We start from the raw sequence: 27,980 nt of genomic DNA, 5'->3' as shown, positions 1-27,980 counted from the left end.
AAGCGGCTGGGGGCGGTCGGCTCAAGGTTTCCCTGGAGACCAGGCGGAAGCGGCCGGAAGCTGCGCTGCGGTTGGCCGCGGCGGGATGGAGCCGCTGGGGGTGGAGCCCGAGGAGGAAGCCGGCGGCGACGAGGAAGAGGACACGGCTCAGGCCATGGAGCGGGCGGAGGCGGGGGAGGCAGGCGGCTCGCCCGGTGCGCCCGGGCCTGAGGAGCCCGGCGGCCTCGCTTGGTGTAAATGAGAAGGGCGGGGCGGGCGGAGGCGCGGGGCGGTGGCGGCGGCCGTTGGGGTGCGACCGTCCCCGCCTCGTTCTTTTCCTTTCGTTTTCCCGGCTTGGTAGAGAGAGCTGTTCTCCGCTACCTGGTGTTTTCTGGCCAAGATCCCGAAATGGATGGCTTCGCCTAATAGTACTAGGGTGGACGTGTCGATTATGATAGTCGAGGGTGCACTTGTGATCCCCCAAACAGCCCGGTCAGGGCCGAAGAGGCGCCCGGGCGGTAGTAAGGTTGCGGAAGCAGAGAACCTTGTCGCTCACTTGGCAGAAGTTGGGGCTCAGGCTGGGCTCGGAAGCGAAGACGAGGCACATCTGCAGTGGCCGCCTCTCCCTGACCCACTTCTACCCTCTGGGCCCTACCTTGTACTGCCCAACCCGAGTCTGGAGCCAAGGCTCTAATTCCCGGCCTCCCCTCCCCCTTTCAACTTTTAAATTTACGAATAATTTTAGACTTAACAGAAGTTGCAGAAGCTCCTTTCCCTAATGTTAATGTCTTGTATGACTGTATTACGTATGTCAAACCTGAGAAGTGAACGCTGGCACAAATGCTATTAACTAAAGTACAAACGTTATTCAGATTTTACCAGTTTTTTCCATTAAAGTTTTTGTTCCAGTATCCAGACCAGAATACCACATTGCACTTAGCCTGCCTTGTTTTTAACCGGTTAAGAGCTGGAATCTCTTCTCTTATCCCCCTTCCCTCCCCACCCCATGACATGAGCTACTTTTTAAAATTCAAGAAACATTTACTCATTCTTTTAATTTAGCGAGTATTTATTGGTAGTCTGATATATACCAGGCACTCTTCTAGGTATTTGGGATTCAGCACTGAACTAGACAATCCTGCTCTCATATGGGCACTAAATATAGTCCACTGGAACCCATAGGTCTGGCTTCTGCCCTTTTGTATTTACGATTCTTTTTTTTTAAGAACATGCCACTTAGAATAATTTTTACTTGTTGAAATCAGTGTTTAAACTTTCCCACCTCTTATGATTTAATCTAAATGTTAGAAACTTCCAAGTGATAGGATTACCTCTTGCATCTTCCATCATTGATTAAGATTTTTTGCCTCGAAGTTATTACTAGCCTGAGAAAATAGGGTGCACAAAGAAATACTAAGTAAACAGGACTAAAGACCCTACTGTAGATGGAGTTTCTCTCATGTCTATAATTTTTAGAGGCTTTGACACATGAATCCAAGAAAAAACTTAAAATCATTCTGCATTCTTCTTTCTCAGTTTCCATGTTTTAAGGAACTGCCAATTGCTCAGAGATGATAAGCAGCCTGAATATATTTTTCTATTTCTTTGCATATTGTGCATTGGTTCATGATCAAGTGGTGCCAGAAGGAAGTTCTTCATCCAGAGTCATAGTACACGTGGATCTGGATTGCTTTTACGCACAAGTAGAAATGATTTCAAATCCGGAACTGAAGGGCAAACCTTTAGGTAATTTTGGACATTAATAATACTTGTCATTTTGTATAAGAGTATTAGCTATTCATTTATGTTGGTTATATTGTGATTTATTAACCATATTAAAGATTTTGGAAGCAATTCTTAAGGTACTTTATAGACAGTAAATTTTGCTTCACTACCAGGTGTAAAACTTACAAGCCTTATTTAATAAATGGTGAATTTTATACAAGGAATATAGCCAATGAACACCTGAACAGAAAGACCATAATAAACTTTTAATCTTGTTCTCAATGGTTGAAATTTTATAATCCTCTTATCTCAAAAAAAGTCATTACATTCTAATGGATGTTTTCAGCTATCCTCTCTACTTTCGAAATTAACTGTTGGATTGTGTAACATGACAAAAAAGTTGGATTTTGAACAGACCTCTAAATACTTAAGGCATATAGACTGTAAGTTTTCCATAAAAATACAAGTATCTTTTAAAATAAAAGGCAAGAATTTTACATTGAAGATTTACTTATTAATATGTTGGCTTATTTTAACATTTCTATTATATGTGTATCTTAAATTGGAAAAGTCATTTAAATTTCGAAAAATTTCTTTTATGCATGTAGTAAGAATTTATCTTTTAGTATAAGCATAAAAAGCAATTCTGGTTCACCTGCTGCTAACCTCTTGTGCCTCGTTTGGTTTTGATAAATCCCAGTTCAACCCAGCCTAGTTGATTTACTAAACAAGAACAAAGGGATGACGTTTTTGGTATGCCAGTATCAGTCTAGATCTTCAAACTTTCCCAAAGTGTTAAGGAGTTAGGATTACAGGATGTAAGTTTTCTCCTAAAGGCATTTGTAATTAGTAGCAGTATAACACAAGATCTATGTAGATAATGCTCAATAAAAAAGTATTGTATAATTAAGACACAGGAATGAATGATTATCTGGAAATGAGAAATGTGATGCTGAAAGTTTCTGAGAGAAAGCAAAAGTAGTCTTTCAGTTATGCTCAACAAGTGTGTGACTATTTAACTTGGGCTGGTGACATATAGTGGTGAGTTCATATGATTTAATTCTGTATTAAAACTGCTTTTTTAGTTGAGGAAGATATCCTATTTTTTATGTAGTTCACTGATGAATCTTAAATTACAACTTTTGACCCAGAGATTCTATTTTGGGGCATAATCTGATATATCAAAAATCTTTATGTGAAATAACATTTCTTTGCCCAGTTTATAATATCAAAATTTTAGAAGCAGATGTCTTACATTGGTGGAATGGGTGTAACTTTTTTTTTCCTGTACATGTTTATATTTTGCATATGTTAGATGAACATTACTTTTTTTTTTTTTTTTAAGATTTTATTTATTTATTTGACAGAGACAGCCAGCCAGATAGGGAACACAAGCAGGGGGAATGGGAGAGGAAGAATCAGGCTTCCAGCGGAGGAGCCTGATATGGGGCTTGATCCCATAACGCCAGAATCACGCCCTGAGCTGAAGGTAGACGCTTAACTACTGCGCTACCCAGGCGCCCCAGATGAACATTACTTTTACAGTGACAAACGAGTGGTCAACCTGTGTAAAGAGAAAATTAATTAATTTCAGCAATCTTAAGCTACCACTAGTAAAGTAGAGTTTTCATTGTCTGTAGATGATCATAATTAAATCATTTATGATAAGAAAGGGGCCCATTAATGATGACTCACTGTCTAATATTTTCTGCAAATTACTATGAAGAACAGTTCAATAATTACAGCATTCATTGGGGGGAGATCTTTAATGATTACTATAGGTTAGCACTTGTAACAGAGCATTGCTTTATATTCATTGGAAGTTTTTCTCTCAGAAACCAGTAATTAATTGTACTCAGTTATTTTCACCTGCTTTATTTTTCTGGTGAAACATGGCCTAGACTTTATATAGAGAGAGTTAATTCAGTATAAATTAATCTTGTTTGTATTGTCTGAAAAAAAATCCTAATAGGATTTTATTTGTATCTTTTTGCTGAAGACTCCAGAGAATATACTGATTTATGATAATTTTTGTTAAATTTTACTTCATAGAACCTTGATGAATGGAGGCTATACTATTTTAAATGAATAGAGCTTTATATTCTTAATCAAAATAGATTGCATTACAATTTACAATTATAATGTGGAATTAGAAAATTTTATTTTAGGGGCGCCTGGGTGGCACAGCGGTTAAGCGTCTGCCTTCGGCTCAGGGCGTGATCCCGGCGTTATGGGATCGAGCCCCACATTAGGCTCTTCCGCTGTGAGCCTGCTTCTTCCTCTCCCACTCCCCCTGCTTGTGTTTCCTCTCTCACTGGCTGTCTCTATCTCTGTCGAATAAATAAATAAAAATCTTTAAAAAAAAAAAAAAAGAAAATTTTATTTTAAAATGTTTCTTTAATCCTGCTCAGTTTTCTCATAAAATAATTGCTTTTTATAGGAGTTCAGCAGAAATATTTGGTGGTTACCTGCAACTATGAAGCTAGGAAACTTGGAGTTAAGAAGCTTATGAATGTCAGAGATGCGAAAGAAAAATGTCCACAGCTGGTATTAGTTAATGGAGAAGACTTAACTCGTTACAGAGAGATGTCATATAAGGTTACAGGTACAGATCATGGGCAATATACTTTCACCATTAATTTGTATATAGGATGCTCATTCACTACATGAATCTTTTAATTAGTAAAATGCCATAAATCACTTCTTTTTGCTAATAACTTTTATTTTGGATTTTGCCTGCTTTTAAAAACATTTTATATAAGAGGGTGGCTTTATGTGAGTAATGTTGAGAAAAAAATACAGTTGGAAGAAATTTGAAGTCTCTAGTGACTGGTGTTTATATAAATGTGAGAAAAAATGTAAAACAAAATTTGGAAGCGAGAAAATGGAAAGATACGAAAGAAAGTAAAATATTTTTTAAATTTTCTTTTCAATTTAAATACCAAGTTTAAATGAATTATGAGGAAATATCTGTACTCTGATGCACTAGCAGTTGGGAGAGGCTTCTGTAATGTTCAATTAACACAATTAAAAACTAGATTTCTTAAGCACTATCAGCAGAAATAATGGCTATATTAAATTTTTCTGGGATTGTGTGTGTGTATATATACACACACACGTATATATACACTACATATTATAGATAAACTCTTCCCTATTAAGATTTGGATTTGAATCTTAGAGTTTTAGTAAATTACAGGACAAATGAAAACATATTTGTACTGGCGTATTGCAAATATATATAATTTAAAAATGTATAAGAATCAACTGTTTATCTTTTCTGCTGTTGTTTATGCTTGTTCTTTTGTAAACTGTAGCAGTTTTCAGATGAAAGCGTTAAATATAATATCCAAAGTCCTTACAAGTTTACAAGAAAAAGATACTTAAGAAAAATGGATGAAAAATATGAATAGGCAGTTGACAAAAAGAACAAACGCAATGTCCACAATTATGTGGAAAAAGAATACTCAAATTCATTAGTAACTAGGGAGATTTGAATTAGTGAGATATTATTTTATGTCCATCATACTTGAAAAAAATAAAGAATGTGAGAGAAAGTAGAAACAAAATATTATACATTTACAAAAAGTAATATGGAAACATTTTTTGAAATTAAAGATACATACTCTATTTTTTAACCCTGTGATACTACTTTTTTTTTTTTTTAAAGATTTTATTTATTTAATTGACAGAGATAGAGACAGCCAGCGAGAGAGGGAACACAAGCAGGGGGAGTGGGAGAGGAAGAAGCAGGCTCATAGCGGAGGAGCCTGACATGGGGCTTGATCCCATAACGCCAGGATCACGCCCTGAGCCGAAGGCAGGCTCTTAACCGCTGTGCCACCCAGGCGCCCCTGTGATACTACTGGTGGGAATTTATCAGATAGAAATAAAATCATGAGAACATATGTACAAAAATATTTCTTGTAGCATGGTTCATAATTGGTAAAAATATGGAATAAAAACAAATGCTCATCAGGATGAGAATGGCTAAATTAGGACATCTCTGTGGTGGAATATTATATAGCCATTAAAAAGAATGCATTGGTGCTATACTGTTTGACTCAGAGAGATATGCCTTGTTGAGCAAATGGCAAGATGCAAAAACGTGTCATATGTGTAAAACGATGGCTCAAACCCCTCCCTTTACACATACATATATGTCTGTATATAAACAGTAAGGGAAACATGAAAGGGTGTATACTAGGTTTTTAACATTAATTAACTTCTGGAGAGAACATGGCAGTAGTGAAATGAGAGAAGGGGGAAGAAGGGCTAGCCAAGCAAAGATAAGAGTATACTCTGACAATATCACTTGTGCATCCATGCAAAATTGTATGTGTCTGAATATTAAGAAGTTAATCTTTACGCAGAAGAGGTTATATATACAGATGTGCCTCTTGGTGATCTTTCATACTGTTCATACAGCTCTTCCTCATTCTTTTTAATGAGGAATAAATCAATCAGTATTTAGTATTCAGAGCTTTGTGCATGATTCTGTGTTTAATTTGCTCTTCTGCTTAGTACTTTAAAAATCTTGTCCTTTGTTTTTCTTATATAATATATACTTTTGAAAAAAAATTGCAGAAATTGGTGAGGGAAATGCAAAAGAATCCTTGTATGTGGTCAAACACATTGTAAGTCTTAGAATAGGTAAATGGTTTTCTCTGTGTAGACTGGAAGTGATTTTTGGTGGTCACCAGATTACATTGTTATCTTTATTAATTGTTTTCCCCTGATATGGTCAAGTTGACATAAATAAAATAGAGGTATTTTTAGTGTTTGTGTAAAAAAGTGATCTGTATATACTTTTATTTCTGCGCTTTCTTATTATAGCACTTTGAGAACCTATACATTTTTTTTTTTTAAAGATTTTATTTATTTATTTGACAGAGATAGAGACAGCCAGCGAGAGAGGGAACACAAGCAGGGGGAGTGGGAGAGGAAGAAGCAGGCTCGTAGCGGAGGAGCCTGACGTGGGGCTCGATCCCATAACGCCGGGATCACGCCCTGAGCCGAAGGCAGGCGCTTAACCGCTGTGCCACCCAGGCGCCCCAAGAACCTATACATTTTTATGTAAGAAGGGGCTAATAATTTGTTTTCTGTCATTCTGCTGGTATCAGGTGATTCAGAGAGAAATGAAAATTCTTCTCAATGATTTCAGAGTTACTAGTTTTAATCCTAAAAATAAGAATTGATTGTCCTTTTGAATTTATTTCAAATCTTGATTCAGTTCAATTTAGGAAGCATTTACCTTAAGGACAAGGTATTGTGCTAGGTGCTGGACATTCAAATACATGTAAGTCATGATCCGTGTCTACCCTTAAGGAATAAACTGGAAGATAACTAATCGGAATCTTGCATTGTAATATATTTTGAAACTTAGGTGACTTTTCTTTTTGACTCAGTGATAATTCGAAGTTTTACTTATTTATTTGAGAGAGAAGGAGAGTGCACGCACACTATTGGTGGGGAGGGCAGAGGGAGAGGCAGACTAGACTCCCTGTTAATGTGGAGCCTGACGCTGGATCCCAGGGCCCTGAGATCATGATCTGAGCCAGAGTCAGATGCTTATTAACCCACTGAGCCACTCAGGTGCCCCTGGAACCCTGGAAGTTTTACATTTTATTTGTTTTGTCTTTTTAAGACTTGTGGAAAATACAGCTAGAATATATTATTACTTGTCTCTACTTTTCTAGGCTGACTATAATTTACTCTTTGGAACCACTGTTTCAAGATCATAATGAACTACAAGCATTGATATTTAATGTACTACAGGTATAGAAATTATAGGTGTAGGAGATTGAGCTAAATATATTGCTATAAGCATCTGTCTAGGGAATATCATTTTGGACTTATTTTGTTGGAAAATACTGCCTTTACTCAAAATGTGGTATAGAAAAAAAAATCCAGTTAATGGAGGACTTAATTAAAGATATTGTGGAAGTGTGAATATATGTAAAACCTTTAACATATTTGACATATTTTTAAGCATTAAATAGTTAAATCCATTTTAGTTATGACTTTAGTTAACTTCTGCGTGCCAATATTATTTCAATCTAGAGCTGTTGGAAGAATTCAGTCCAGTTGTTGAGAGACTCGGATTTGATGAAAATTTTGTGGATCTCACAGAAATGGTTGAGAGGAGACTACAGCAGCTTCAAAGTGATGAACTTTCAGCACTGACTGTGTCAGGTCATGTATATAATAATCAGTGTAAGTGGATTCTTACTCTATTTAGTAACTAAAAGTACCTATATTTCCTGATGGTCACTGAATTCAGTGAGTTCAACGAGTTGACTTTATCTTTCTGAAAATTTTATGGCTTTTTTTGGAGGTATAACCATATTTCAGTGATCTGTCTCAAATGACTAAAATTAGGTATTGCTATTCCATATTAAGTAGGCAGAAAGTGAGATTTTGATGACGTGTGTAGCTCAGTGCTCTGTGTGCTTTTCATTTCTCTGACACAGTTAGTGTGTTACCATTTTTAAGACCCATAGCGCCTTAGGTCATCCTTAAGTTATAAGAGTTGCCTTAATAATATACTTTTCAGAGTAATTTTTGCTTCTCCGAAAACTGTCTTTAAGCAAAATTTTGAGGTAAACTATTAATTTGTGTTTTGTTGCCTCTTTTGCTTGTTCCCTTCTGTTCCCCCAGGCATCAAACACTCATGTTGCTCTCTGAGTTCCTGAGTTACTCTCTGTGGAAGCTTGTCCAGGCCTATCTGCCATCTTTTGCAAGCTCATATTCAGTCAGTTTGATAATCTTCACCAGCTTTTAGCAAGAAAACACAATAGTCCATCTCCTTTACATATTAAAGTATAAATGACTGATGGTATTTCCAGAGATACTTGCTTTTGAAAATAAGCTTCAGCAAGCCCCAGCGAATATCTATTAGACTTGAAAACATCTTGTAACTCTGCTGGTGACTTCCGTATCATACCACATGGAAGACATGGTACCCTGCTTTTGTATAAGACTGGCCCTGACTTTCTTGCTCCTAGGTCTCAACATATGTGTCCTTTATCCCCCTTTTTTGAGAGCTGGTGGTCATCTCCAGTCTAGTTCTCTGCCATCCGATACTAAAGAAGAAAAGGGGTAGAGCTACAGTTCTCTTCTAGAAGAGGACATGAAGCTTTTCATGTGTGTTTTGTACCTGTTCTTTTGTCACATATAAGGACTAAATAGAAGAAGGTTCTAAGTATGTTTCTTTATAATTTTTAAAGCAAATTCAGTATTTGTTAGAACATATTACAGAGAGCTAGGTTTTATATCCTAAAAAGAAAATGTCTAATTCTTCATGAATCATTCCTCAAGATTCTGTTAAAAAATTTTTTCAAACTTACAGAAAAGTTGACAGAGTAATACAGTGAGAACACTTATTATGCCCTTCCTTGTAGGTACACCCATTGTTATTTTCCTACATTTACTTTATCTTGCTCCCTCTTTATTGATTGGTTGGTTGATTGATGAACCATTTAAAAGTAAATTGCAGACATCATGACACTTCATCTGTAAATACTCCTGAGGGTAAGGACAGTCTCATAAAATTCTAATACCATTTAAGCGCTAAGAAAATTTGTTTCTGTATGATTTCCCTACACTTTTCATAAAGATCTCTTAAACTATGTACAGATACAGAATCGTTTTCAGTAACACATAGAGCTCGTGTGTGTGAAGTTTAGATTCAGATCTTTAAAATTGTAATGTTAGCTCTCTTATTAGTGTAATACTTCTACTTTTATGCTTGCCTACAGTTAAACACCAGTAGAAGTTTTACTAATGTCAGTAGGAATTTTTTTTTATGAGAGATCAGTTTTCATAATCTGTTAATCATTAAGCACTTCCAGGATGCATTCACTATCACAGGCACTGGGAATTCACTTCTGGGAGTTATTTACTTTACAGAATTCCTATGAAGAATGAACGAGATGAGTTAAGTGGCTGACAGTATGGTGGTAGTGGTGGGGGGGGGGGTTTGGATATAGGTTAAGCCCTGTGCCCTTTTTAAACTCATTTGTAAAAAAGAAAATTGTTTTTGTGGTGACTTTTAACGATATTGGCTGTTTTTATAGATATAAACCTGCATGACATCGTGCACATCAGACTACTTGTTGGATCTCAGATTGCAGCAGAGATGCGGGAAGCCATGTATAATCAACTGGGTCTCACTGGCTGTGCTGGAGTGGCTTCTAATAAATTACTAGCAAAATTAGTGTCTGGTGTTTTTAAACCAAATCAACAAACAGTGTTACTACCTGAAACTTCTCAGGTTCTCATTCAGAACTTGAGCCATGTAAGGGAAATGCCTGGTAAGACATTTATAGTTGGAAAAATATACATTAGTTTTATTGTATTTCTTTAAAAATCATAGATACATGTTATTAATTCTTACAGTCTCTATACTTGGCTCTAGGATAAAACCCAAAACCCTGATATTCTCTAGAGGGAATCTGGATTAGGGAACCTATGAAAGTACTTTTCTAGTTTCACCTACTTTTTGTATAGTTTGAATATGATCCTGAAAGTTATAACCTGGAATCACGGTCCTTTGTTTCCATTCCCTGCTCCATATTCTTACACCGTACACTGCATCTAGAGAGGGGCATTGGCCTTTTACTAGCTTTGCTTTGGGATTATATAGAAAATATTAGGGCTACAAGGGACCTTCCAAACCAGTTAGGCCAAGTTCTTATTTTAAAGATGAGGAAACTACTTTCCTTGAGGGTGTTAGTGACCTATTCAGGTCATGGGGCAAATTTCTGTCTTTGAAGATCAAATATGGTTTTATAGACCTCTAATAAGGGATATGTTAAACTTCATTTCTATGGCATTGCTGGGAAATAAGATGTTGGAATTCTGTGGAAATGAATTTCTAAGGCAACTGAAACTTTAGGTGTCATAACTTTATATTTTTAACCCATGTTTGTATGATTACAAAATATTTTGTACGCTGCCTTGTCTTAATATAGTATATGTGTAACTTGAAGTTTTCTGGTTGACTCTGAGTCTGTGTTCTGAAGACAGTTACTATGTCAGGTTGTAATAAGCTGAAGACTGTATGTATACTGATCATATAACATTATTACTTGGCTTTACTTTTTGAGTTCTTGTATTAATTTTTTTTTTTTACAGGTTTTCTCTTTTCTTATTGCTAAATTGGCAGCTGTCTTTTATTTCAGCTGTGAAAATAACTGACACACTCCTTTAATAATTTCCCTTCAAGGGGTGCCTGGGTGGCTCAGTCAGTTAGGCCTCCGACTCTTGATTTTGGCTTGGGTTGTGATCTCAGGGTCATGAGACTGAGCCCTGCATGGGGCTCCATGCTCAGCACGGAGTCTGCTTTGAGAGTCTCTTTCTCTCTCCTTCTGCCCTTCCCGCTTGTGCTCTTTTTCTCTCTCTCAAATAAATAAATAAAGCTTAAAAAAAAATAATTTCTCTTCCACATCCATTGCCTTTGATTTACTTCTTTTACTGTGCAGGGAAATCAAAATACTGTCGAATTATTTTTTTTAAATGAGAGAAATAAAGGGGCACTAAATTACCTGTGCATCTCAGGTAAGGTGATGAGGTATGACTGAGTTTTAGTGCAAGAACTTTTGATAGTTTTGCTAATGAGTAGAGTTTTTTGTTTGTTTGCTTTCTGGCTCTTATATTTGGGATAGTAAATATTGCCAGATATGACTTATGGATAAAAGTGGATTATTATGTGTAGGAATCAGGTTAGCTGATTAGCACATGCTAATTAATTTTGTTGCTGTAGTAACAGTCTTTCTTTGCATGAATTATAACCATTATTCTTGAATACTTCCAAAGTGTTACATAACAGGTGGTAAACATTTCATTTTATCAAGACAGCATTTACTGGTTGTCTCCATATCCATTATGTTGTACTAGGGTTGTGAGATTTTCAAAGTGGTTCATTTAAGAGGTCCTAAGCAGAAGAAGGGCAGCCTAATTTTCAATAAAATTTAATCCTAGAAAAATATTCATTATGGAATTTAAAGATGTGTTTGGTATATATCTGTAATATTTTAATTAGCTTTATTTTAAGGAGAAAAACTACTGTAACACTGTATTTCTTTTTGTCTAGGTATTGGCTATAAAACTGCCAAACGTCTTGAAGCGCTGGGTATCAGTAGTGTGCATGATCTTCAAACCTTTTCACCCAAAATATTAGAAAAGGAGTTAGGAATTTCAGTTGCTCAGCGTATCCAGAAGCTCAGTTTTGGAGAGGATAACTCTCCTGTGACGCCCTCAGGACCACCTCAGGTACATGATAATGATATTTATTTCAATTGAGTACTGTTTGTCGCATTATTTGAGATGAAGATTTCTGGTTTTAGTACTGTGTTCTTAATAGCTCAGCGGGGCTTCTAATTTGCTTATTAGATTAGTATACGATCTCTTTCCTATGAGAAGCTTAATTTATTAAGTTAGCAATTTTTTTTTAAGTACTCTCCATGCTGGAGCTTGAACTCATGACCTGGGACCAAGACCTGAGCTGAAATCAAGAGTTGGATGCCTAACTGACTGAGCCACCCAGCCGCCCCTAGATTAGTAAATATTTTTAAATTGGATATAAGAATTAGTACTTCTGTTTCAAATTAGCTACCTGGATTAAATATCACTTAATTTTAACAGCCTATATTGCATACATTTTGCAAAATATTTTAATTTTTAAGAAATCTTGTTTTCTGATTAGTCTAACGATTTAGGAAATGGAGACAGGTATAATTAGCTAGTTAACGTTGATTTTTTTCCCCCCTATGTGACAGGCACTTTACTAAGTGCTTTATATACCTTAGTCCATTTAATCTTCACAACAAAGCTTCAAAGTGGGTAGTACTATTATTTGTTCATATCTTTTTCCCTCTCTCCTGTTCTTTTTTTAAAGATGAGGATACTGTACTTCAGAAAGGTTAAATAACATGTCCAAGGTTAAACTCAATTTCAAGTGCTAGGAGATTAAGAGCCTCACGGTAATCATAGAATAAAGCTTGGAGTTGGTACTAGAGCTTTATAATTTTCTTGGTTTTCTAGTGGAGTACAATAACTTGCAGATAAACGAGTTAATATATAAGTGAACTGAATGGCTCAAATTAAACGAGAGGGAAGGTGGTAAAGAATGTACTGACTATTTGGCATGCACACTCATAACGGGATATGCTTTTTCGGGTTTATGATAAATCCCTATTTGTGCTTCTTTGGTAGTCTTTTAGTGAAGAGGATTCATTTAAAAAATGTTCATCAGAAGTTGAAGCTAAAAATAAGATTGAAGAATTACTTGCCAGTCTTTTGAACAGGTGAGTTTCCATTTTGCCATATCATTCTATATATTCTGTATAAAGTATATGGAAAGTATAGTTGATGTTCTTCTTGGAACTTATAGACTAACTGGAGACTGAACAGTGTAAAGAGAGATCATTTATCATTGAATTTCTCTCCATTATAAACTATTACAAAGATAGTAACAGGTGCTTCTAACTAAATTTAATTCATTTGTTGCCATTAATCTTAGTTTTAGTAACATTATGGTTATACTGCGGCTCTTAAGATGCTCATAGTTACTAAGAAGGTTTTATGGCCATCTAGAATCTCTACACCTATAAATTTGTGATGATTGAGGATAGGAAATTATGAAGAGCACCAGTGATGGAGAAAGTAGAAGAACCCTCATTATCTCCTTTGCCTCAGACTATGTAAAAGAAAATGGACTCAGACAAAGGAATAGCTCAGTGGGGCTATGTGTAGGCAGTCAGAGTGTGGTGTGTGCAGGGCACTGGTCTGTAAGGACATGAACATGTCAGCTGGGATTATGAATATATGAATAGCATAGCGTAAACTGAACAAGATGTTTAATTTTCTGATGCTCCTTTACTATCATGTATCTGTTTCTCAATGTTCCATAGAAGAGTATTGTCTCTTTTCCTCCCATTTCTTTGATTTCTCAAAATAAGCTGTCAGGGGTCTAATAGTTTTGAGTAGCTGTGCTTCTGTAAATGAGGTCGGATCGCTAATTATGACTAGAGAAAAAGATTTTTAGATGATTCTAAGTCTCAGTAAACTGATGAGGTAAAATTTCCTACAGCTTTGCTCTCACATGCTGTGTGCTTCTCATGTCTCGAGCAGAGCCGTGCAGCTCATCGTTTGCTGCATGCAACTGGGGCTGGCTGAATGATCCAGCTGCAGTGATATAACTCAGGCTGGGCCTCTGAGTGTGCTTCTGAAACTGGGTCATCTGCTCTGCTTCAGCTGAATGTGAGACTGCTATGAAATGTCTGGCCAGTGGAAAGAGCTCTGCATGTAGAGAAACCACAACAATTTTATAGACTTTCATATTTGAACGATCAACCCAGAAATGCGGCTAGGTGCTCTAAACCCGTAAATTACCAACTATGAACTGTTTATCCGTATCTCTGCTTTCCATTCCCTTTCTACACCATGGCCCCTTATTTCAGTGACTAAGATATAATACCATCTAAGTGGCAAAAAAATAATTGTGTTCGTGTGAATGTGTTTTCCCTCTAGTTTAAGCTTGCTTAGAATATAACCTTTACCTAATTAATTATAGGAACCAAGTAACACTCTTTAAATTTTAGTATAATGACTTAATAGAAAAAGTTTAACTGGAAGATATTTAAACTAGTAACATGTTTACAGGAACCGTGTAAGATATTATCTTAGTAAGGCAGCAATCAAGACATTTTGTGATAAAACAATAAAGAAAAAATTACTTATTATAAAAATCCAAATTTCCCAGTTCAAAATCTTCAATTTGATTATGTTTAACAGTGTACAATATTTTTATCTTGTGTTTTTGATTTTTTAATGTTTTGCCATACATATAAAAAGGAAAATATTATTTTTTAATGACATTCTAGTAATTAGATTTTCTGCTTTTTAGGTGAATTTTCTGTCTCATTGAAACTTTTCAACACTAAAACCAAGACCATTTGAGTGTAACACTTTTTAAGATGCATGTACATGTACTACTTAAATATAGTATGTAATTGATCTTTCAAGCTATTGCTCTTATTTGCCATATAATGGTGATATTACTGTTCCTTGGGTCTATTCAGGAGTGCTTGTTGACAAAAGTTATGTCATTTAAATTTTTTTTTCTTTTTGTAATCTTTTTTTTTTTTTTTAAGATTTTATTTATGTATTTGACAGAGAGAGAGAGAGAGAGCACAAGTAGGCAGAGAGGCAGGCAGAGGGAGAAAGAGAAGCAGGCTCTCTGCTGAGCAGGACCCTGGGATCATGACCTGAGCTGAAGGCAGACACTTAACTGACTGAGTCACCCAGGCACCCCTCTTTTTGTAATCTTATTTTTTTTTTCCTGTGTAAAAAAATCTGTCATTTTTCATGCATTTGCCTCTACCAGTGAATGAGTCCCTTAGTTTCTTAAATTTCCTGCTGATTTTATATGTTGCTTTTAGTTATGTTTGTACTTGGATTATAAAATGGCTTGTTATAATTATATCTTATTTCTCTTATTTCTGTTTTTTTCCTGATTGCACTCAATTCTGAATGAGGCCTGAGAGCCTTACATTTAAGATTTTAGAGCTTTGGTGCATAGATGTGGTGAAATTTGTTTGGGTTATTCAGAGTCTTTTATTACTGCCTATTATCAACCATATTTATAATTGTTAGGGTTACTAAACTGATACCTCTATAGATAAAAAAGTCTTTAGGTAATACTTCTCTAATTCCTTGTTTCCACTTTCTCTTTCCTTTTAGAGTATGCCAAGATGGAAGGAAGCCACATACAATCAGATTAGTAATCCGTCGGTATTCATCTGAGAATCACTGTAGCCGTGAGAGTCGTCAGTGCCCTATTCCATCGCATTTGATTCAGAAGTTAGGGACAGGTATGGGCTAATTTTCTAAAAATTTAATTGGCAGGTTGAACTCTTAAAAAAACTTTGAATTAGAAATATGATCCAAAGATGGAGGGTCTTCACAGGGAGTTAGTGAGCTATTAAATACCTTCATTCTGTCAGGAATTTTTACAGGAAAATGTTTTTTAATAGATAATAAAAATAAAGATGCAGTTAGCAGGGTTTCCCAAGTTCAGAGAAAACAAAACTATGATGATGTATTATATGGCACAAGATAACTTCTTTATGGGCATTTAGATTATTTCCAGTTTTTGGCTATTAAGAAAAATGGTGCTATGAATATTTTCATGCAAGTCATTGGGCAGATGTATGTTTTTGTTTACCTTGGGTAGATTACAAAGAGTGGAATTGCTGGGTTATATGGTAGGTTGAACTTTAAGAAACTGCCGAACTTTTCCCCAAAGTGAGTATAACAATTTATATTCTTACCAAGAATGTATGAGGGTTCCAGGCTTTCATATTCTCTCTCACACTTAGTATTGTCAGCTTCCTTTATTGTAGTCATTCTTGTGGCCTTGTAGTGGTATTACATTTGTTTTGTGTTTGTTTGGTTTTTTTTCTCTTTTATGGATAATACTTTTGGCGTCCTATATAAAAATTCTTTGCTTAACCCAAACATCACAGATATTTCCTCCTGTGTTTTCTTTTAGAAATTTATAGTTTTAAGCTTTACACTTAGATCTATTTTGAATAAATTTTTGTGTATGGTGTAAGATAAGAGGCTTAGTCATTCTTTTGTATGTGGATATCCAGTTGTTCCAACAGAATTTCTTAAACAGGTTATATCTTGAATTCTCATGGCATCTTTGTCAAAAACTGATTGACTCTAAAGAAGTTTATTTCTTGATTTTCTTATTTCATTGATTTATGTGGTTATCCTTATACCAGTTCTGCCCTATCTGATACTTTGTTACAAGTTTTGAAATTAAGTAGTGTAAGTTCTCCAGCTTTGTTGTATTTTGAAATTGTTTTGGCTATTCATGGTCCTGGGCTTTTGTTTGTGGGAAGATTTTAAAATAGGAATTTAATTTTTTATTTATTATAAGTTTATTCAGATTTTCTATTTATTTTGAGTCAGTTTTGGTAACTTATCTTCTAGGAATGTATCCATTTCATTCAAGTTGTCTAGTTTGTTGGCATGAAGTTGTCAATATTCCCTTATTATCCTTCTAATTTTTGTAGGATCTATGATGATATCTCCTCTTTCATTCCTGATTTTGGTAATGCATGTTTTTTCCTTTTTTCTGTATCATTCTAATAAAGGTTTATATGAGTGAGGCCTCACTCAAAGGTTTTATTGATCTTGTTCTAAGATCCAACTTTTGGTGTCATTGATTTCTCTGTTGTTTTTCTACTTTCTATTTCATTTATTTCTGCTCTTTGTGTTGCCTTCTTTCCGCTTGCTTTAGTTTAATTTGCCTTTTTCCCTCTGGTTTCTTAAGATGGAAGCTTCCATTATTTGTTTTATACTTACCTTATTTTCTAATAATTCGAGTTTAAAGTTATACATTTCCTTTTAGTGGTGCTTTAGCTGCATTCCGTAACACTTTGTTGTATTTCCTTTTCATTGAGGTCAAAATCATTTCTAATATCCCTTGTGATTTCTTCTTTGACCTCTAAGCTTATTCAGAAATTTGTTGTTTAGTTTCTAGATATTTGATGTTTTCTCAAATTTCATTCTGTTGTTGATTTCTGCTTTAATTTCGTGTTGATCAGAGAACATATTTTGAGTAATTTCCTAAGCAGAAATCAAGAGTTGGAGGCTTAACCCACTGAGCCACCGACGTGTCCCTTTAGTTTTTTGAACATATCTATAGAAGCAGCTTTGAAGTCTGCTAAATCCAAATCAATTTCAATTGACTGCTTTTTGCTCCTGACTCTAATCACACTCCTATTTCTTCGTGTATTATATTTTGTTGAAAAGTGGACATTTTAGATAATGTATTCTAGCAACTCTGGATTTGGATTTTCTTCTTGTGGGCTTTTTTTTTTTTTTTTTCCTTTTCCTTTTCTAACTTGTCTGAACTTAAGCTGCAGAATCTACCTCCCCTGTGATGTGTAGCCTCTGATTTCTTTGCTTAGCTTTTTCTTTTTTTAATTTAAATTTAAATTTTTTATTTTAGCTTCTGAGGTTACCCCTGTGTCTGCCTAGTTTAGTGGTTAGCCAATGACTGGTCAAAGCTTTTGCTCAAATGCTAGAGCCTGAAAAGCTTGTGCCTTCAGATAAGTGCGTGGGTTGGAGAGTGCTTTCAAAATTTAGGCCATTTTCAACTCTGCCTTGGCTTTTATTTTCTGTAGCCCTCTTGCATCTTCCATGTATGCTTGTTGCTGTTCCAGTCAGTAATGTGTAGAGAGCTTGGGCCCTCTCTCCCCTCCCCTCCATGTGCACACAGTCTCCCAGTCAGCTGGGGTTATGAGGAGAGCTTATCTGATCCCTTTGTGGTTCTCTCATTTCCAGATCTCCTGGTTAAATTTATGGCTCGTCTACTGATGTTTCACTCAATCCAGCCACAACTGTAACCTCAGGCTAGAGAGCTGTGTGATTTCCCCACTTGTTACCTACCAAGTTTATTCACTTTACCAGAAACTCTGCTGGGTATGGGCTTTTGCCCTCTGCCTCAAATCAAGTCTGTCCTTTCTGGCAGCAAAGCTACTGGCTCTCACAGACAGCCTCACCCTGGCAGGACTGCTGCATAGAAGAAGATACGAACAACCCCAGCCAGTAAGGCTGCGGTCTCCTCCTTTCTCGTCTATAAGTTCTACTAGCTTTTATAAATCAGTGCTTCTCAATTTATTTGCCTTTGGTCCATTTTCAGATCCTCAAAATGGTTGTTTTTGACAATTTTGTCCAGTTTTATTATAGTTTTTTGGGGAGAAGATTTTCTGACCTGATCACACTCCCATAACCAGAAGTCCCATATTTCAAATCATCTGAAAACTTTAACTCATTTGGCATTTAGTATGAGTGTTGAGATTGTCCCGGTATAGTATATAATGGCAGGATATTCCAGTGATATCTCTTTGGGATTTTAACTTCTTAATCTAAGCAATATAAATTATATTGAGCTTTTAATATTAATTATGTTATAATGTGCTTAGATATAGTCTTCTCAAACATTTTGTTTAGGAAATTGCGATGTGATGACCCCAATGGTTGATATACTTATGAAACTTTTTCGAAACATGGTGAATGTGAAGATGCCGTTTCATCTTACCCTTTTAAGCGTGTGCCTCTGCAACCTTAAAACATTAAATACTCCTAAGAAAGGGACTATTGATTATTATTTAACACCATCATTATCAACAACTTCACGGTCTGGCAAGCGCAGTTTTGTAAGTACACTCTTCTTGGATTTGTGTAGTTAAATTACAAACCTAAGTTTGTGTTCCATTGGTACAATTTAGAGATCTTTTGGGTGAGTGTTTGACTGATTTGTGTATGTTACCTCTCATATTATAGTTGTCAGCCATAAGTGTACTGTACTGTGATCTAAGAAGAAAACATAAGCATCACTAGATAAAGAGAAAACTGTTATGGAGGTTCCTTGTTTTGGAAGTGTTAAAACATTTTATAGCAACAGGAATATGATGATTAGCTAATAAATATGAAAACATTTCTAGATACTGGAAATAAAATTTTTTGTCTATTAATTTATACATAAACTACCAGTATCCCCCCAATGTTTTTGTTAAACTATTTAAATTTTCTTGGTTTTGAAATTACACTGAATTTTGATAGCAAGATTGATATAATCTGACTACTCATTCTACAATTGTAGAAATTAAGACTGTGGCAGTAGAGAAGCAAAGGCCAGTCATATTTTCAAGTGACTAAAACAAAACCTTATATATATGGCCATTTAGCAAACCTGTAGTTACTAAATATGGGATGCTTTAAAAAATAATCATATTTTACTAAATTGTGCTTGCCTACGATCAGCTCTTAATTCAAAATGTTTTTATTATTTGTTTTAATGTTTAATCAGAATAATTTCAGTAATATTTTCATTTACATTTCAGTTTAAAATGAGAACAGAATACTGTTATAGAAATAACGAATCAGTGCCCTCTTTTTTTTTTTTTTTTAAAGATTTTATTTATTTATTGGACAGAGAGGGACAGCTAGCAAGAGAGGGAACACAAGCAGGGGGAGTGGGAGAGGAAGAAGCAGGCTCCCAGCGGAGAAGCCTGATGTGGGGCTTGATCCCAGAATGCTGGGATCACGCCCTGAACCGAAGGCAGACGCTTAACGACTGCACCACCCAGGTGCCCCTATCAGTGCCTCTTCAAATTACTTTTTTCCTGTAGCCCTTTTTATTCCCTTTATTAACTGAAATTTAAAAAGGAGTTTACTTTTTACCTCTAATTTGGTAGAATCAGAATTATAAGTCTTTAATTTATAGTGGTATTAGAGAGGTAAACATAAGCAAAAGTACCTTGTGCATGTGGGCATATGGTAAATACTGTGTCCCAGATCTCTTCTCCTTTTACTTTTTTTGCAGTTACTGTTATGTTGATGTTTCCTGAGTTATATTTGATTGTGTATACATTTTCATGGTGCTTAAAACTAGAGGGAAAATTTAAGTGAAAAACTTTACATAGAAAAATTATGCAAATTAGAACTGAAAGTGTTCTTAAATTTTTATTTTATGTAAATATAAACAGCATTATAACTTCATATTGATGCAGGATTTTTACCGTAGAAATATATTTTTTTCTTTCTGTTAAATGTTACACTTCAGAATAAGGATATTGAGAAAACCAGCCCATGATGCTCTATGCATATATACATATTTTTTAGATACCTGTAGGTGAATCATTTACTTTTCTAGGGTACCATTCCTTTATTCACAGAATTGTAAATTTGAAAACACGATTGTTAAGGTACTTTCCAAGTTTCCAAACACGTACCTATCTTCTGGCTCAATGCTATCTAGGAAGGAAACCTCTCCCTAGGATAGTGGATAAAAACGCACACAATAGTGTGACTAATTGTGGTGGATTTATCATCTCTAGTTGTTTGGAACTGGCCACAAGGAATGAAATTATTGAGTAGGTTAGAAAGATGTTGGTCAGATAATGGCTATAGTACTCTTCAGCAGCATGAGTATTGAAAAGATATCAGATATCTGAAATTGCTCTGTTATTCTTGTGTTCTAGAAGATGAAAGACAGTCATACGGAGGATTTTTCCAAAGACAAAGAAACAAATTGGGATTTTCTACCATCTGGAAGAATTGAAAGTACAAGAACTGGGGAGGCTCCACTAGATACTAATATTTCTAAAGACAAAGACAGTGATGAATTCCCACTCTGCTCACTTCCTGAGGGTATTGACCAAGAAGTCTTTAAGCAGCTTCCAGTAGATATTCAAGAAGAAATCCTTTCTGGAGAATCTGGAGAAAAAGTTCAAGGCAAAGGAAGTTTGAGTTGTCCATTACATGCCTCTAGAGGAGTATTATCTTTCTTTTCTACAAAACAAATGCAAGATAGTCCCTTAAGTCCTACAGATCATTTATCCAATAGTAAACAGGTATCGTCTGTATCTGCCTGTGAACCAGGAACATCAGGTTTAAATACCAGGAGTTCCTCTTCTCCATCTAGCCAAAAGGATTATTCACATTATGTAGACAGTAGATTAAAAGATGAACGAATGAGTCAAGGACCTAAAGAATCTCAAGGATTTCATTTTTCAAATACAAACCCTGCTGTATCTATTTTCCATTCATTTCCAAATTTGCAGAGTGAGCAACTGTTCTCCAAAAACCGCACTACAGATAGCCATAAGGAACCAATAGTGACAGTCTCTCATCATGAAAGACTTAGAGAAAATAAAGAGCAAGATTCTAGTGATGAGAAAATTACCTTTCCTTCTGACATTGATCCTGAAGTTTTCTACAAACTACCAGAAGAGGTGCAAAAAGAACTGTTGGCAGACTGGAAGAGAGCAGGGTCAGATTTCCCCATTGTACATAAATAAGCATGTTCAGAAAAAAGGTCTAGAAAGCAAAGGAAAGGCCATTGTTCTCAGATTTAGCTATTTATTAAGCTCCTCTAAATTAAACACTAATAGATATTCAATAATGTGGAAATTCAATATAAAATGTTCTAGAGAAAAGCAAGTATAGTTATGGGAAGTAAATTCTGGCACAAAGCATAAAAATATTCATAACAGAAGAAATAATGTAAAATTATCTTATTTCTAAAGTTATTTTATATTGCTTTTCAACAAAAAGAATATCATGGTTAGTATTTTACATTTCCCCAAAATGGGGGGGGGTGAGGGGAAGATATATACATCTATGTGTAAAAAATAGACTAGCCAAATCATTTCTATGACATAGCAAAGAACAGGTTTTTTTCTGTGAAATGTGGAATGGCTCAAGAAATTCAGCCCATTAGGAAATTTCCAAATAAGAAATTATTCTGCCAACCACTAAAAATACAGGTATCTTTGACTGAAGTACTATGTACCATTTAATAAGTTGATTTTTAAAAAAATACCAAAACAACATATATCCAGTTAATGCTTCTGAGTACACCAGAACCTACTATGATGCCTAGTACATAAAAGGCACTCAGTAAATATCAAAAGAATCGTGTGTCAGGGGCCGGGTGGGAAGTTGGGCAGGGGAGTGTACATGTTGTAGAGAACTAGAAGGAACTCTCCATCCAGGTAGATTAAGGGAAGGAAGGATGGACACCAGAAAGGCAGTGTGATAGGTTTTTAAGAATGCTAGGTAATGGAAGAAGTCCATTTCCTTCTGGCTAGTCTGTGTAGGGTTTTAAAGTAATGATTAGATGTTTTTGAATCTTCTTATTTTTGGAGATGAGATTAAGTATGTCATATCCACAACAAATACAATTACTAAATCAATAGGTGTTCTCTTTTTCCCATTGTTAATTGCCTTCACCATTTGCCTGCAAGGTTAAAAATTAGGTATAAGGTTGTGGACATGTTACAATTTGCAAGATGTAAGCTTCTAGAACACACCAAAGTGTATCTCAGCACTGATTCAGAAGAGTCCTGTCCTCGAATTTATAACCTTTGCAAATATAATCTAAAGAAAAGATGATAAAAATAAAGTATACAAATGTGAATAAAGAGTAATGGAAGATACTTTCTTTTAGGTAAGAAGTTTTAATTTAGTTTTAGATTTCTTGAAATTTGAAAATTTCCTAACCCAGGATTTTTATTTTTTTATTTTATTTTATTTTTAAAATTTTTAAAAAGATTTTATGTATTTATTTGACAGGGAGAGAGACAGCCAGCGAGAGAGGGAACACAAGCAGGGGGAATGGGAGAGGAAGAAGCAGGCTCCTAGCGGAGAAGCCTGATGTGGGGCTCAATCCCAGAACGCTGGGATCACGCCCTGAGCCGAAGGCAGACGCTTAACGACTGCGCCACCCAGGCGCCCCCCTAACCAAGGATTTTTAACAGGGAGTTTGGGGTTATCAAAAACAATAACTTAGAGCAAGAACATCAAAAGTCATTCACATGCAAATATTTGGTACTCTGGGTCAAGGACTACGGAATTTTCTACATGTAGTATACTGGTAAAGTTGTTAAACTGATAAAAAGGATAATATTACTGTTTTAGATAATACATTAAAATTTTTTATAATAATCCTTGTATTATTTCAGCTAGAAATTATTAAACAGGTTTAAAAAAAAAAGTTAAGGGTAAAACAGTTTGGGCCAGTTTAAAAAGAGAATAAAATAGTAGTTAAAATAAAATAGTTTAAAGTGAGAATGCAGTGGGTATTATCGCAGCCTTGTTACTTATTCTATGGCTTTAAGTTAGCCTTTCACTATCTTCGTGCCTCTGCATTCTGACTTTTTAGTTCATCTTTTATTTCCATCTCCTTTTAATCCTTGTTTTTTTTCCTTTGGTGTTCTACAGATTTACTGTGATGTTTGGAGATGTGAATTTCCTTTTCATCCTTAGTATATGCTGGCTTCCTGTTTTTCTCAATTCATGTTAGTTCCGTAAAACATTTGGCCACTGGTTCTTCAAATACTGCTTTTCTATTCTTGTAGGACTCTCATTGCACAAATGATGGATATTCTTATTCCATCCTTTATGTCCCTTAATCTCATAGTTTTTGTCATCTTGTTTATCTGCTGCATTTTGGTTAATTTCAGCAGCTCTGTCTCTTGCTCCTTAATTTGTTTTTCAGCATTGATCTGTTTAAAACACTAATGATGGTTTTAATTTTAATAATTATATTTTTCATTTGATTCTTTTTCTAATCTTCCCATTTATTCATTATAGCCTTTTATAAGTCCGTTTCTAATTTTTGAAAACTCATAAATATTTCGTATTCTGTTTTTGATTATTTCAATATTTTAAGTCTGTAAGTCTAAGTTTTTGGATATTGTCGTGCACCTGTCGATTAGCCTGTTTCCTTGAGTGTGTGGCTGAGCTTAGTCTGTGGGAAGACAAAGGACCGAAATTGTGCATGCTTCCCCTCAGATACGATTTGCATTTGCTTCCAGTGAGTCAGTACGAACCCATTTGGTATCACTGTAGCCCCCTGAAGGATTCCTTCCTGAATGCAGTTGTCTTAGTTTGTCTTATTTTCAGCTCCCTGACCTTGCTACAGTCCCAAAGTTTTGTCTCCAAAGGTCGATTGCAGGCATTTGTGTTCGGGTGAATCCCACCTTTCACGTTTGCGTTTTGCCTGATGCTTCCTGATCCTTTCCTGCTTTTGTTTCAGCTCAGTTTTTTCCCCCTGTGATTGTAGGGGATTGGACCTGGAGATTTCCCTTATATAGTTTAACCAAGAGTGAATTAAAAAGTCCGTTTTCTTTGCAATCTAGTATTTTGTATTGAAGGAACTCTTAAGAGTATTTGTCCCACCATAGTGCAGAAGTGCAAATCTATTTGGACTTATTTTTTCCATATTATTTGTGCTTTGTTTTTCTCTTTTTCTGTGCTATGCTTCTTTCCCATCCTTTTTCTCATCTTGTTTTTTAATTACTTGAATTTTTTAAATATATTTTTCCTTGACTGATTTGAAATGTAAACATTCTAAATACTTTTGATTACCCTTAATAATTTAACATGCCTAACATCCAAAAATGGTAAATATATGTACCTTCTTCCAAACAACATAAAGATGTTAAAACTTGTTAATTTTGGTTCCTCTAGTTCTTTATTGACCTCCAAATTGGATATTATCAATATTTTATGGAGTTAATGTTTAGGTTTGCATGCATGATTATCTGATTATCTTTTTTTTTTTTTTTTGGCTTACCTTTTTTTACTAGCATCTCATACATTCATTCCTTCAAAGTGGAATTCACTTTCTGAAATTATTTCTTTAAAATTGTGGATTTTGAGCTGACTTCTTTGGCCTGTTCCTTTTATCTTTGGAGATCTGCAGTTTTTATTACATGTCTAGCTACAGATTACTTTTTATCATGGTTGGGATTTAAGTGCTTTCAAATCTGCAGGTGTATGCCTTCATCAAATCTGAATTAATTTCAATATTTAAAAATATTTTATTGTGAAATTTATATGCAGAAAAGCGCATAAGTTAATGGGTAATTATAATCAACAACTGTGTAACTAGGTCAAGAAATAAAACATATCAAGTGATCAGGAAGTCCAGAGGTTTAGTTCATTTGTTTGTTTTTGGTTATGTAACTGAACTTAAGGGGTTCAGTGTTGGGGTACATCACACTGAACACAACCAAAGGAAATGTTGAAAGCTAAGAACTTTTTATTGCTTGTTACAAGTAAGAAGATAGGGCTTCATAAAGAATTGTCTCACCATGCTGTTAGTGCAGGAAACTTTTATCAGTGTGAGGGTGGGAGCAGGGAGCTTGCACAGGCCCTTTTGGTTCAATGGCCCATGCCTAGCATGTCATGGGGTAGTGCATACATCATACGTTCAAAAAATGGCAGAAAACTCCACCCATAGAAGGAGATCTTAGTATTAAAATGAGCTAAAGGTAACTTTAGGACAACTCGGGGGCTTCTGCGCTGGTCCTCCTCAGCTCCAGTCCAGCTCAAACTAGCTCAGATATGGGGCTCTCAGATGAGACACACCTAGCAACCGGCTGTCAGGAGAAACACCTAGTTGAGCTTCTACTTGGCTGGAACTGTTGGGTTGGCAAAACAAAACACATTCCTTCCCTGCTTTTGTCCCTTCCCCTTCCTTCTGCTGAGAGCTTTCAGCTCCCTTTGAGTAACTTTCTGTTGCTTCCTAGCTAACAGTTTTTTTTTTTTTAATTTAGATATAACTGACATTTTATTTCAGGGGTACAGTATAATTATTTGATATCTGTATATATTGCAAAATGATCACAGTAAGTCTAGCATCTGTCACCATTCATAGCTACAAAACTTTTTCCTTGTGATGAGAACTTTTAAGATCTAAGGAAGTCCAGAGTTTTTCTTAGGGTTTCATCATGTTGGGAGGATTTTAGTAAAGCATTGACCTTGTGATTAAACTCAGTCTCTAATTCCCCAGGCTCCTACCCTCCCAGGATGTCAGGATGGCTGTCTCAACATTCTAATTAGGTGGTGGTCTTTCTGGTGTGGGCTATTGCCATCCTAAGACTTCCTGTTGGCATAAACTATCTAGGGCCCCCCCCCCATGAGTCACCTCACTAGCATGTACCATGATGACTAAAAAAGACACATTGTTTGGGAAATTCTAAGGGTTTTAGGAGCTCCATGCCAGGAACCCTGGACAAAGACCAGATAAATTCTGCAGAATATTTTGAAATATGTCTTGAAATGTTTTATGACCCCAAATGCGCCCTACTTTAGTAAATGTTCTGTGTGCACTTGAATGTGTTTTGCTGTTGGGTGGAATATTATATAAATGTCAATTAGCTTTATTTAATTGGAGTTCAAGTCTTCTGTATCCTTACTGGTATTTTTGTGTATAATTATTGAGAGAAGAGTATTCAAATCTCCAACTATAATTATAAATGTATCTTTTTCTCCTTGCAGTTTTTTATCAGTTTTTGCTTCATGTTATTTGAAGACACATTCAGGGCTATTATGTTTATAGGAAATGGCCCCTTCATCATTCTGAAATGACCCTCTTTAACCCTGGTAAATTCTTTGCTCTGAAAACCAGTTTCTTCATTAGAGCCACTATAGCTTTTTAAAAAAGTAATGTTAGACTAGTGTCTTTTCCCATCCTTTTAACCTATTTGTGTGTTTATGTAAAAAATGATATTTTGGGGGGTCATACAACAGATAGTTGGGTCTTGCTTTTTCATTCAGTCTAATATCTTTGCCTTTTAATTGAGGTTTTTGACCTTTATATTAACATGGTGACTGATAAAATTTTGTTTAAATCTACCAGTCTGCTATTTATTTTCTATTTTTCCCCATGTGTACTTTGTTCCCTTTTTTTTTTCTCTTCAGGCTTTTAATAGGATTTGAGGTTTTGTTTTGTTTTTGTTTTTTTATCATTCTTTTATCTCCTTATTGGCTTTGTTACCTGTAACTCTTCGCTTTGCCATCTTAGTGTTGCTTTACAGTTGGTATTATACATCTCTAACTACCACTTCATGCTTAGGGGCCTTACATCAATATACTTCCATTTCTCCCCAGCTGGCCTTTGTGGCCTCTGTGGTATGGTTACCATACATTTTACTCCTCTATACTTTGTAACCCCATAATATATTTTTAAATTATTTTTATTTTTGCTTTATACAATCACATGTGAAATATTTCATTTATTTGTCTTAGAGAGAGAGAGAGCGTGTGTGTGGGCAGAAAGAGGGAAGAGGGACAGTGGGGGAGGGAGAAGGAAAGGGAGAGAATCTCAAGCAGACTCCACACTGAGCACGGAGCCCAAAATGGGGCTCAATCTCACAACTCTAAGCTCATGACCTGAGCTGAAACCAAGAGTCGGACGCTTAACCGACTGAACCACCCAGGCCCCCCTATACAATCAAATTTTAAAAAGAGCTTTAAAAATGAGGGGGAAATGCTGTTACATATACCCACATTTCTAGTGCTCCTCATTTCTTTGTGTAGATCCATATTTCCACCTCATATCTTTCTTTTCCTGCCTGTTAGACTTTCTTTAATATTTTTGTACTGCAAGTTTGCTGGTCATGAATTCTTTCAGCATCCTTATGGCTTATATCTTTCTTACGTTTTTATTTTACCTTTATTTTTTGAAGATAGTTTTGCTGGGTATAGAATTCTAAGTATTTCTTTTTATGGGGGAGGGCAGGGGTCTGGTTGCCTTTAAGGTTTTCACTTTATTATTGGTTTTAAGACATTTGATTATGATATTCTTTGTTATAGTTTTATTCATGTTTGCTGTGCTAAGTATTTGTCAAGCTTCTGGAATCTGTTAGTTTATAGTTTTCATCAAATTTGGAAAAATT

At 35.6% G+C, this 27,980-nt stretch overlaps 1 protein-coding gene across 2 annotated transcripts; it reads left to right on the top strand.

Moving 5' to 3' along the window:
* On the top strand, positions 1-27,642 carry POLI (DNA polymerase iota). 2 transcript variants are annotated; one of them, XM_045790130.2, is made up of 10 exons: positions 1-233; positions 1,615-1,725; positions 4,145-4,309; positions 7,768-7,920; positions 9,783-10,019; positions 11,801-11,979; positions 12,922-13,013; positions 15,451-15,581; positions 18,739-18,944; positions 20,772-27,642. In XM_045790130.2, the coding sequence occupies exons 1-10, from the start codon at positions 86-88 to the stop codon at positions 21,588-21,590; spliced, it is 2,241 nt and encodes a 746-aa protein (XP_045646086.1). In that variant the 5' UTR covers positions 1-85; the 3' UTR covers positions 21,591-27,642. The 2 variants fall into 2 exon arrangements, with proteins under 2 accessions (XP_045646086.1, XP_045646087.1); XM_045790131.2 differs by having other exon boundaries at positions 120-233; positions 1,516-1,725.
* Positions 27,643-27,980: the final 338 nt, after the last annotated feature.

This window comes from Ursus americanus, chromosome 19 (genome assembly GCF_024610735.1).
Source record: "Ursus americanus isolate L20-20 chromosome 19, mUrsAme1.1.p, whole genome shotgun sequence".
NCBI classification, from domain to species: domain Eukaryota; kingdom Metazoa; phylum Chordata; class Mammalia; order Carnivora; family Ursidae; genus Ursus; species Ursus americanus.
This window is presented reverse-complemented; position numbering and strand designations above follow the sequence as displayed.